This window comes from Anabrus simplex, chromosome X, assembly GCF_040414725.1.
Source record: "Anabrus simplex isolate iqAnaSimp1 chromosome X, ASM4041472v1, whole genome shotgun sequence".
Taxonomy (NCBI): domain Eukaryota; kingdom Metazoa; phylum Arthropoda; class Insecta; order Orthoptera; family Tettigoniidae; genus Anabrus; species Anabrus simplex.
The window spans coordinates 218,935,117-218,947,709 of record NC_090279.1 but is presented as its reverse complement, the minus strand read 5'-3'; the positions used below and the strand labels follow the sequence as shown (position 1 = coordinate 218,947,709).

General features: G+C 41.1%; 1 protein-coding gene across 2 annotated transcripts in view; it reads right to left on the bottom strand.

The window, feature by feature from the left end:
- Nucleotides 1-12,243, bottom strand: part of LOC136886863 (tectonic-like complex member MKS1) — a 47,218-nt gene extending 34,975 nt beyond the window's left edge. For both annotated transcript variants that reach the window (XM_067159729.2, XM_067159730.2), the window contains exons 1-4: nucleotides 12,072-12,243; nucleotides 9,839-10,154; nucleotides 4,883-5,115; nucleotides 2,910-3,153 (exon numbers count right to left, since the gene is read on the bottom strand). In XM_067159729.2, the coding sequence (XP_067015830.2) occupies nucleotides 2,910-3,153; nucleotides 4,883-5,115; nucleotides 9,839-10,154; nucleotides 12,072-12,148 (870 nt within the window). In that variant the 5' untranslated portion in view covers nucleotides 12,149-12,243. The remainder of the gene's footprint in view (nucleotides 1-2,909; nucleotides 3,154-4,882; nucleotides 5,116-9,838; nucleotides 10,155-12,071) is intronic.
- Nucleotides 12,244-12,593: the final 350 nt, after the last annotated feature.

The window sequence follows — 12,593 nt, the reverse complement described above, 5'->3', positions numbered from 1 at the left end:
ATGGAGAAAGATCTGTAATGTCTTCAATTTAAAACTAATGTCAAACACTTCTTGGTCCTACCCAGAAAGAAAATGACCTGGAGATCCCCCAATCAATGTCTAGGCGAATTTCAAATTGATCATGTAGCCATCACCAGGAAAAACCAAAATGAAATCATGAATGATAAGGTCAAAAAAGGAATTATAGATTCCGATTATTACTTGTCCTTAGTAAAAGTGTAGTTTCAGCCTAACAGGTCAAAAATGAAAACACTGAAAATTACAAAAATTGACCCAGAATTTTTTAAACCGGGCGAGTTGGTCGTGCGCGTAGAGACGCGCGGCTGTGAGCTTGCATCCAGGAGATAGTAGGTTCAAATCCCACTATCGGCAGCCCTGAAAATGGTTTTCCGTGGTTTCCCATTTTCACACCAGGCAAATGCTGGGGCTGTACCTTAATTAAGGCCACGGCCGCTTCCTTCCAACTCCTAGGCCTGTGCTATCCCATCGTCGCCATAAGACCTATCTGTGTTGGTGCGACGTAAAGCCCCTAGCAAAAAAAGAATTTTTTAAATTCAATTCCAATAGTTTCCTTGCAAATTTACCAACAAATGTACCCTCAGACTGGAATAATCTAAAAAGTATAGCATGCAAGGCATCCCAGAAAATTGGCACACCGCCTAGAAAATGGAAACACAGATGGTGAAATGACACATGTGATGAAGCAATAAAACTAAGAATTAAAACATGGCAAATATGGAACTCTCATAAATCTGAAATCAAATGGCAAGAATTCCTTGGAGTAGAGAAGGAAACATACACAATTATTACAGCAGAAAAACAAAAACAATACCAAACCCATATGAAGGAAATAAACCAAGACTTTTGGAAAAACAACTCTAGAAACTACTACAAGCATTTTAAAGAAGAACTCCAAAATTACCAAGCGCCCAGTCTTTGCTTCAAACATCCATACGGATCATTAGAAACAAATAACAAAGAAAACTGCAAGACTACTTTAAAAGTCTATTAAATTGCGGAAGTCCACAAAACGAATTAACCTTTGAGAAACCTACACCAAATCTTGGCTCAGAACCTCCCACTCTAGATGAAATCAAGCAAATAATTCAAGAATTGAAAGATAATACAGCACAAGGAGAAGATGGGAAATTGCTGAAATGTTGAAAACAGGTGGTGAGAAAATGGCTTACATAATTCAAGAAATCATACAGAACATTTGGAATACTGAGAAAATTCCACAGACGACTGGAAATGTGCACTAATTTACCCACTCCACAAGAAAGGAGATAAATCAGATATAAACAATTACAGAGGGATTTCCTTACTATCAATCGTCTACAAAATTTTATCTAAAGCCCTACTGAATAGATTAGAAAAACCAACTGACCACCTCATTGGAGAATACCAGGCACGGTTTCGAAAAGGAAGATCATGCCCAGAACAAATCTTAAACCTAAAAACTATTTTACAAATTCGTACAACAAAATAAACAATAATTACTTTCGTTGACTTCAAGAAAGCTCATGATTCAATAGACCGACAGACTCTACTCAACATACTTGAGGAATTTCAAGTTGACAGAAAAACAAGGGAATTGATCAAGCAAACTCTAACAGGCACAACAGCAAAAGTTAAATTTTTAGGAGAAATTTCACAGCCTTTCAAAATTACAACAGGGGTCACACAAGGCGATGGAATATCACCGCTACTTTTACCAGTAAATCTAGTTCTGGAAAAAATGGTTCGAGAATGGAAAAATGAAACTAAAGGGATCAATATTGGTAGACTTCTCAAAAATAAAATTCACCTTGATTGCCTCGCCTTTGCAGATGACTTCGCAATCCTCTCCAACAACAAACAAGAAGCACTCCAGTCCATAGAAAAACTTCATGAATAGCAGCAAGAACAGGTCTGCAAATTTCATATGAAAAGACAAAGTATAGGAAGATGCAGGCTACAATGGTTTGGACATGTTATGAGGATGGACAGAACGAGAACAGCAAGGAATTACTTTGGCAGGAAGAAGTGAAGAGCGCTTGTACACTACAACCGGGAAACTGGAGCTGGAAAATGATACTGTATTTGTGAAAGCACAGGAATGGAGCGAGCTGACAGGCGCTGCACAGGGAGTGGAGCATTCAACCATTAATCGCTGTTGGAGTTAACCCGTGTTGAGCAGCGCATCTACATCAAAATAGCAGTTCTCCAGGGGAGAAATGCGAGAGAATGTCACAGTGAATTGGTGGAAGCCCTTGGGAGTAATACCCTCCATACCGTACAGTAGCATAGTGGGCAGGAAAGTTTCAGCAAGGACGTGTGGCGACTAGTGATCAGTGACGCTCGGGACGACCCGACGTGGTGTTATCGAGCAGCTCCTGGAGGAAGACAGACAGTGGACGCTACTGGAGTTAGAGAGGGCAAGTGGCGAGCGTCACTGATCACTAGTCGCCACACGTCCTTGCTGAAACTTTCCTGCCCACTATGCTACTGTACGGTATTGGAGGGCATTACTCCCCAAGGGCTTCCACCAATTCCCTGTGACATTCTCTCACATTTCTCCTCTGGAGAACGCCTATTTTGATGTACGTGCGCTGCTCAACACGGGTTACTTCCATCTCGCACGATGCTTGCCACACAACTGAGTTCACAGCGCGCTCTGTGCTACTACCAACAATCACAGAGCCATCTCTTTACACACTATGCCTGCATACATTAAGTAATTTGTGATCCGTTCACATATCCGCAAAAGAAAAAAGTTGGAATGACTTTTCCTCCAACCGTTGCAGAAAACTGTGGAGGTTCTTCTTTCACAACCCAACCCAGAAGAATGGAAACGGAAAATTAAGAAGAGGAAAAGGAAGAAGTAGGTCACTAGAACAGATATAAAGTGAAGTAAGTGATAGAATTACCTTAGTAAGAAGAGCCCTGTCCCGTTCTTTCTCTTCTTGCGGCAGGTCTTCAGACGCATGCTCCAACCAGTAATGGTAGAGGTTGCGAGCATCACCCCCGACCTCTATCCGGAAGGGCAGCATCTTGCCCGTCACTGAGGTGCTCGTGAAGTCTGGTGTGATGGTCAGCACCTGGGCAACAAAGTCGTACTGGATCTTACACAAGACGTACTCCGCACGACCCGTCCAGTCATCCGTGTCCTCACTGAAAGGAACATCACACACAATGTCACGTTCCGACCGCTTAGAGGGGTGGACTAAATTGATTAACCTACTAGGTAGAATTTTCCACTGATAACACAACAACAGGACCTCTCCCCAGGGCAGCTCACTCCACAACTCAAGTCATGCGCCACACTTCACGTAATCAAGATTAGTCGGGGATCTCTGAGCTAGTTGGGAATTGAACCGGGGGCCCTCTGACCCGAAAGCCACTACACTGACGCTTCAGCCAGAGGACACGGAAAGATCTCGGACATTGCTCTGTGAACATGGCTGCACAATGTGGACAAGACAGGGCTTGCACTCACATAAACTCTACAGCCTTGTAGATAATTACAGTGTTGTTTATCCATAGCGTTTGTCATTAAAAATATCACCAGCAAATCTGTTTGGTTTTGCTACAAAAAATGTGGTAACACCTGTAGATTGCCTTTTTATTTTTTGCTTTAATGGGAACGAAAGTCAACCAATCACATGCAAAATCAAGCTCATATATCTATACTGGGTGGTTCATCAGCCCTTTATTTTTTACGGAGGTATGTAACTCAACTAACGTATATATCATAGTCATCCGAAAAACATTAGTACCTGCTTCTTTATGGCCTTAGTACACCCATACTGTTTATACAATGTTTGCAAATATCATAGCAATCATTAACTGCAGTGTTATTTCTATTACTTAAACTATAAGGAACATGTAAAATGATCACAGCTCCGGATAATACTATCTTACGTTTGGACAGGAAGTGTCTACAAGGACTACAACGCGGTAGTTAAGTTGGCTAAATCACATATTACTGCTCTTGCATCAGCCAAGCTGTGTCACAGGAGGTTCAATTCACAGGCTGGTACACTTTTTTTCTTTTGATTAATGCCATTTACAGTGACTGTAATATGACCATGTATCATCCAGTGTGCTAAGTTGGGCGAAATGCTGGCAACCCAGACTGAGTTAGCTGGAAAATTTATAATGTCCACTAACAGACCAATTATATTGGTATTATAAATTTACTCATTCGGGACAAATTTTCAGGTTTCCTATGGGAATCAACATCTATATCAAATGAATTCACACCCGAAAAACAGTGAGGCTTCGCCGATTTTCTGATCACTAGAAGTTTAAGTTTTTCGGTTCCCGTCATATTGGCTCCCCTTTATTTACTTGTTACCTGTTCCTCACAAACCAGTTAATGTTCTACAAAATTCTAGTTACAGATTATTTTTGCTTCAAGGGAGAAAATGTTTGCTTCGAGAAATCGAGAAATTCGTATAATCCAATTTCGAGTAATAGAGAAATAAATACACGTGAAGAATGGCCGGGAAATTTAAGTTACTTCGAGATATTGAAAATTTGTGTTAATGGAGGTTCGACTGTACTTCAATCTCTTGAAGATGGTATTTGGATGTGTACTGGGGGATTGTCGGTTTGTAAATCTCTTTTTCCTCTCGCTTTACCTCTTCTCGTTGGTCTCTCCAACTGCACAGCTGGGTCTGTGATGAAGCCTTTACGGATGTGTTCTCTGAAGGCTATCATATCAATACAAGGACTAGCATATCCGCACAAGTTTGCATCCTGTATTAACTGAGACAACCCTCCATATTATTATTATTGTATTATTATTATTTCATAAAGGGCTGTATTATGCTCGACTTAACCACAGGAAATTCCTATGTCTCCTGAATCTCCAGTAACAAATAAAGGATTTTCTCACCTGTCTCTATCACACAAATCTGCTACGATGTAGAAGTTGTGAATGGAGGACTGGATATAGTGAGTCTTCTTCTTTCTGTCTTCGTCTGGCATCGGGTCTATGATGTCTCGAACTGGAAACGACTGCTCAGGCTGTCTGGTCACAGTGAACGCCTTCCTCCGACGCACCCCCAACATCCCCTTCACCAGAGGAGTGACTGGTGGCTGGACATCAGTTGTTATGCTGTTCGTCCCCTGCAAAAAGTTACACAGTGCCCATGATCTGTCTGGTCGGACACCGTGGTTAGCCAAGTCCCGTTGGTTGAAAAAATTGGTGGGAGAGGTGGTGGTATACAATTTCTAATCACTAGATTGCGTGCCAAAAGCCTGGATTAGATCCCAAGCCTCTCATGATGCTGGTGGTGGTAATTTGTCCGTCGGATGGGGAGTAAAGCTTCAAGCAGACTCCTTGGTGTTATTCAACAGGAGTGGGCTATGTGCCGGCACTGAGTTTCAGCCTCTCGCTACCTCATTATCCCCACATCCAGACGCGCACGTCGCCAATGGGTGTCAAACAGAAAGACCTGCACCAGACAAGCCGAACATGTACTCGAACACTCCCGGCACTAAAAGCCATACCAGAAATAAGAAATAAAAACAAAATTCAAATTTTCCAGTGTGTAATGCCAGACAACGGACACGTCTTTCTGGCAGAGATGATGCTTTTCAAGAAAATATTTCCTGACACGGCATAAGCCTATGTCATGTCTACAAGTACGGGCCATGAAAGCATCAATGGTGACATGATGTTTAAAGAGGCCTAACAGCTAGGTCATCAGCTCCTAATGGTACGAGGTCAACGAAATGCAACGATAATTAAAACTTCAAACTGTATCCTCTGATGATGAAAAATAACCCTGAATCCAAAACAATTAGTGGATCCAATTCACAATTCCGCATTTTCTGAGATGATGCTTATTATAAAAAAAAGGTGTCCAAAATCCTGGTCACTGGCCCCTCATAATTGTACTAATCACAAGTAGTCTCATGGTTGTAATTTCATCATCCCGCATCGCCTCTTAAGACAGGCAGGGGGGACTGTGGGTGTGTTGTTCGTCTGCGTCCCTCATCCTCAGGGGGCCCTTCTGTTTTTTAACCCTTTCAGACCGAGTACGCACAATTGTGCGGGTTCGTATTTTAGTTATCCCTGGCCGTATTTGATGTTTTTTCGGCGCTAGACCGGACTGCAGTGATTGTGCGGGACTCGTGGCGTATATTTCAATTGCTTTTAGTATGCGCTTGACCGCCAGGGCGAAGGAAGAAGAGTTTAAAAAGCACAGTTGATCGGCGAGATGACGGGAAGCAGTAGTGCCAAAATTAAGTATTTATTTATTGCATGTATATTAATCTAGAAGCTTTACTGAATACCGGAATATATTCAATGAAGTGTGTACATTGGTTAGTGAACGTAAATTTTGCAGATACATCATCGTATGTGATACAACGAGGTTTTGAATTTTGATACGCACAATTGTGTGGGTCCTGCTTTTCAGATGTTAGTTTTTATTTTGTAAAATAAACTATCAATATGTGTACTGAGGAGCATTTTAGTAAGTTTTTGACATACAAACACAAATTCACACCTCCAGTTTTCTTTCAGGTCTGAAAGGGTTAAGCAGCAATGTTGCGCCATCTTATAAAAAGCATATTTTCAGTCCAGAGTTTCTGCTTGTTGTTCAGTGTATACCTCAGGCAGTTCTGTGAAAAAAGGGTCTTTTTTGAGGTGTTAAAAAAAGGGATAGGCAATTTTCAGTGACAATTTCTTTTAAAGACCTGCAAAAGTAAATTGTATACAAGTTAAAGCATAGTTTACTGCAATGTTTAGGAACTCTTTTACACTACTGTACTACTAACTTCAGTATCAAGCACATTACAATGTTTGTGCCTAACCTTTAACGTTTTTTATTTTTAAATGCTACACCGAACTTTGCACATGAAGGGAAACAAGGAATTTGTTTGCACAAACAATTGTTAAGGATCCACCAATTCAAACTACTTAATCTGATAAAACACATCACCTGATAGCAATTATCAATTCATGTTTTGTCCACCTAGTGGACATCTCCAGCTACATAACAGTCAAACCTCTCTTCTGTGGACACCGTGTCCGTTACGAGAGGTGTCTGCTAAAAGTTAGTCAAACATTTTAACAGCAAAGTACATCCACCTTAAATATAAGCATACATCTTTATTTTTATTATAATAAATGATTTCCAACTAAATATTTACCTGGGAGATAATAAAAGTGATTTTACAGTCTTTACGTTCACTTCTGGCATGATGGAGGGGAGCAGTTGAAAAGTGCTGAATATCTTGGAAGTGTAATTGAAGAAAATGGAGGAAACAGGATGGAAATCAATGAAAGAGGAAGGTCTGCAAATGGATTGTTTAAGGGTGTAGGAGGATTGATATGGAACAGAGATGTGAAGGAATTATCTACAAGACTTATTTTATGCCAATTTTGACATATGGATCAGAAACGAGGGTGATGAAGGAGAGGGATAAAAGTAGAATACAAGCAATGGAAATGAAGTTTCAGAGGTGTTGAGTAGGACAGAGTAAGAAATGAGAGAGTTCGGGAAATGGTAAATGAGGTACCCCTACAGGAAAAGATAGAAAAATCAAGGCTGGAGTGGTATGGACATGTTAAGAGAATGAGAGAAGAGAGGATACCAAGAAAGGTGTTAGAAATGGAGTTGAAGGGAAGGAGACCTAGAGGAAGACCGCAGGACAGATAGCTGAAAGGTATGAAGAGGAGCATCGAGGCAAGAGGAGGGAACTGGATGACATTGACAGATGAGAAGTGGTGGACGGAAAGGCAGACCGAGCCTGTGGTTGGAAACTGCACGAGACGATATGGGTAGCGTTTTTGTAAGATATTGTATCATCCTTTGTCTGAATGTTTTAGTTTTAAAAAAATCATGTCAGCTTAAGCAATTTAATATTTTATTATTAAACAAAACCCATAGGTAGTAGGAACAGCAGCTGAAGATGGCTAAAAAAATAGGCGAAACATGTCCCGCTTAAGACATTACAGTAATGTAAAAATATTTAAGTAACTTAAATCAATAAAATAACATATGGTAATGTACTGAAAAGGTGGACTCTCAAAAAACATTCTTCTGGAAAGATATACTTCAGCATTCCTATGTATCTTTCTTTCTGTTTTCCTTGGACATGAAATCGCACACACATTCAAGAGGAATTCTGCAGAATGGTATTAAGAGAAGGAATGACGTAGCCTTGTGTAAAGAAAGTGTCCTGGAACTCGTAAAGTGTCCCCTTAAGTGAAGCTTATTTAACAAGTGTCTTATGTAAACTAAAATAGGTTCCGCGGAAAAATATCCGTACGGGGAGGTGTCCCCTGAAAAAAGGTGTCCGTTAGGGTAGGTTCGACTGTACTAAACCATTATTAAATACAGATTATAGGGTAACCCATTAAAATTGTGGAATGAGCTACCAAATTAAAACATATGACGTCTATCGAGTCGTATAAAAACAAATATTTTGCTTGGCAAACCAATCACATGAACGTCTTAAAACTGTTCGTTGATATGTTAATACACCGTCTTGATGTAATGGGAAACCAAATTAAACATGTCTTGTGTAACAAAGTGTACATAAACGTCCTCATGTAGCATGGATGTTATTGTAGGTGGCTTCAAATAAGGCTGCAGACCAGCTTGAGAACTTCCAACAGGGAACATTACACGTCTTATATGCGGTTATCGGTTTGCACCAGCATTCAAATCTCCAGCATCCACTCAACTAATTTCCTTGATAACATTATCCATGTAGTCCCCTCTTTGTTAGAAACCATTCCAATCTTCCCCCTGCTTGCTGCTCTCACAACATTTTGGATCTTGCAAATTAGAGATTTTAGAACTGTTAATCTGTCTAGGTTCTCCGATACTTAACTTCTCAACACAATGTCATACGCTTTCCTAAGTCAAAAACACAACAGTTAGGTCTTTCTTTCTTTTTTATTCCCAGAACTTTTCCATTAGCAACTAATATCCTGCACGTGAAGTAAACATTGTGTAGTTCTTTCCCAATCTCGAAGTGGAATTGGTTCCTTATTAATCCACTGGTATGTGATGGTGCTTAAATACGCCAGCTTTTTGTCGGTAGATTTAGCGGCACATAAAACAACTCCTTCAAGACCAAAGTCTGGTGCCTTGGCATGTTCAATCATCATCATCATCATCATCATCATTTCCCTTTATCCAGCTGTAGCCGGGTAGGGGCAAATATGGTTCCTCTCCACTTTCTTCGGCCTTTCCACCACTCCTCCTCCAACACTGTGTCCCAGTCCAGGTTTCTTTCTATAATGCTGCGTTGGATGGTATCCTTCCATCTCAATTGTGGTCGTCTGCGGCCTCTCCTTCCTTGGATTTGCATTTCCATCCAAGTTCAAAAGACAGTAAAAACCATCAGTGAAATGCATGTTTTCTGCTCCAGGTGCTTGGATATGAGACCACAGTCTGGCATCAGTGCGCATCATCGTCATCGGATCTCGGAAAGAACGTGTGTGTTTCTGTGTCCAGTGTGACGATTACATGTTGTATGATGTGTAGATAATGAGAACGCAAAGCCTACTCCTCTTGAATAACATCAACGGGTCAGCTCAAGGTCGCCATTCAACTGATGAATCACCATCAACAGCATCATGTGCCATCACTCCATATGAACACTGCGCAGATGTTTGGAAATGAATCCAGGCTTTTGATACGCAATCTGGACATTAGAAACTGTATACCCCCAGCTCTCGTGCCCTGCTGACCAACATTCCACCAACAGGAGTCAAACCAGCTTATCACGGAGTCAGAACATCAACGATCTTGGCCACCAGGCAGGCCATTAAAATACCAATAACATTCTTACTGCCCTAAGTACATCATACGATGACGTCACTCACCTCCTGCATCTCGCCATAGTTGTCTGCCTCAGTATAGGTGAACAGGCGATTGGCTGGTTTTCCGCCTTCACACAGTTTTGTCACTTTTTCGTGATACATCTCCTCCAGCGGAGTGTGGCAGTTCCCTGGATAGATGTAGTAGGACATTTCAAAGGGACTGAACACTTTCTCCTGCCAAGAAAACGTCCGCTCCTCTATCTCCTCACTGTCATCGTCTGCGTCTTCACCTTCATCCTCGGCACGATCATCACCTCCACCGCCAGGCTCGAAGTTGGGTAATGGGATGGAAGAAGACTTCTCTCGCTTCAGTTTCACCCTGAAACAAACAACAGAACTTTTTTTTTAATAATTTGTTTTTCGTCACACCGACACATGTAGGTCTTATGGTGATGATGGGATGGGAAAAGCCTAGGAGTGCGAAGAAACTGGCCGTGGCCTTTATTAAGGTACAGCCCCAGATTTAGGCATTGACAGCAAGAGATGAGAATAAAATTCAGGCCAGTGAGATGAAGTTCCTGAGATATATGGTAAAGAAGGCAAGGAGAGACAGAGTAGGAAATGTTGTGGTCACAAAAGAAATAGGGGTAGTAAAAATGACTGTTAGGATGGAGAAAAATAATTTGAAATGGTTCAGACACATTATGGGGATGGAGGAGGGAAGGAAACCAGACCAAGTGTTAGAGGCTAAAATAGAAGGAAACAGGGCAAGAGCAAGATGGATGGACTCTGTCAAGGACAGTATAATAAAAAGAAGACTGGACTGGAATACAATCACTGAAGAGGAGAGGCAACCCTCCGACCTCGCAGGAGCAAGATAAGGGGAAATGAAAATGATGATGATAGTAGCTCTAGCATATAAATTTTGAAAGGTAAATTACATGAATGTTGTATGTTGAGTCTTCAGCCCTAAGGCTGGTTGGATCCTCAACAGATCCACCATCAGCTGTCATACATGGCCTAGGCATCACTGAAGAGGCGTACTAGGGAAATGAGGAGTGAGGTAGTTTCCCGTTGCTTTCCTCACCGAGCCAGAGTTGCTATTACACATCAGTCTGCCAAGCCCACTGAAATGTATGCACCAACTGACCCTATGAGCAACATTTTCACATCATTCATAGCAGAGACTGGCTGCATAAGGATTGGCATTACTAGCATCACTCGTACCTCAGTCACTTTCATATTGTCAAAGCCAAGGATAAGATAGAAACAGATCAATCAAAGTAACAAAATTGCTCTAGCCCATACCAGAAGACACAGTGCACTGTAAATACTAGGTCCTGCCAGCAATGTTACCTTGTATTATTTCTACGAGAGACATGTGCTAGCGACCCACCAACCTGCATCTAGAAGTACATTTTTTTACTGAGCTCGATAGCTGCAGTCACTTAAGTGCGGCCAGTATCCAGTATTCGGGAGATCATGGGTTCGAGCCCCACTGTCAGCAGCCCTGAAGATGGTTTTCCGTGGTTTCCCATTTTCACACCAGGCAAATGCTGGGGCTGTACCTTAATTAAGGCCACGGCCACTTCCTTCCCAGTCCTAGCCCTTTCCTGTCCCATCGTCGCCATAAGACCCATCTGTATCATGAATCGTGTGACATTTTGCATACTGCATTCAAAGAGAGGAAATTAAGAACCCTGAACTTTGCTGGCAAAGACACTGTTATTTGATATCAGTCTGCAGAAGATCTGGATAAACTGCTGAATGGTATGAACAGTCTTGGAGGAGTGCAAGATGAAAATCAATAAATCCAAAATAAGAGAAATGGAATGCAGGAAATACTGGATCAAGAAATGGGAGTCTTAAAGGATGTAGATGAATATTGTTACTTGGGTAGCAGAATAGCTAATGATGGCACAAGTAAGGAAGGCCGACTCTCGGTGGCATCCTGTGTTTCATCCCTGTAAGACAGGGACTGTATCGAATGTCATTTTTCTGTAACCTATCCTAGGCTGGACCCACACTAACAGTTCGCTAACAACGTAACGAATTATGTCACGACACATTATGAATTAATTTCCTTATAAACTACAATGTGTTCAATTCAATTACGGATCATTTCTATCAGTAAGAGGTATTTAAAGATTATTTAAGACTTATACTTCCTTAATCACAAGAACCTTACCCCACAAGTGAAACTGGATAATTGGTTTTATTTCGTGTTTTTATTTTTCCTGTAATCGTCCGGCGAAATGCACACTAACCTACAACTGTAGTTGCAAAACATACACACCTTATTTTGAAATTCTTGATTGGATCGGGACATCTATAAACACCAATCGTAAAATCGCTTTCTTCAATACGAGACATCTTATACTTTTATCGTCATATCTTTGATACGATTTGCCCCTTGTTTTGATGTATATACATTTTATGTCAAATTTATGACGATGGCGCATGCCATTATGTTGACAAACAAAACAAATAAATTTCAAGGTGACCACAACCACCAACCCGCACTTCTCTTCTGCACGTGCACAACTAATGGCTACCAACTTAAGAAGAGAAGAACGCCAGAAGAACGCAAAAGAAAGACTATACGTGGTTAAAAATTATTTGATAAAATCTGAGGACGTTCTTGTAGAACGAAATATGTCATTAATGTACTGATAAGTCTATTTCATTAAGGAATGCTATCGTATTCTAAGTGTTACCGGTACCTATATTTCGTGGTTTTTTTTTTTTTTTACAATTGGCTTTACGTCGCACCGACACAGATAGGTCTTATGGCGACGATGTGATAGGAATGGGCTTG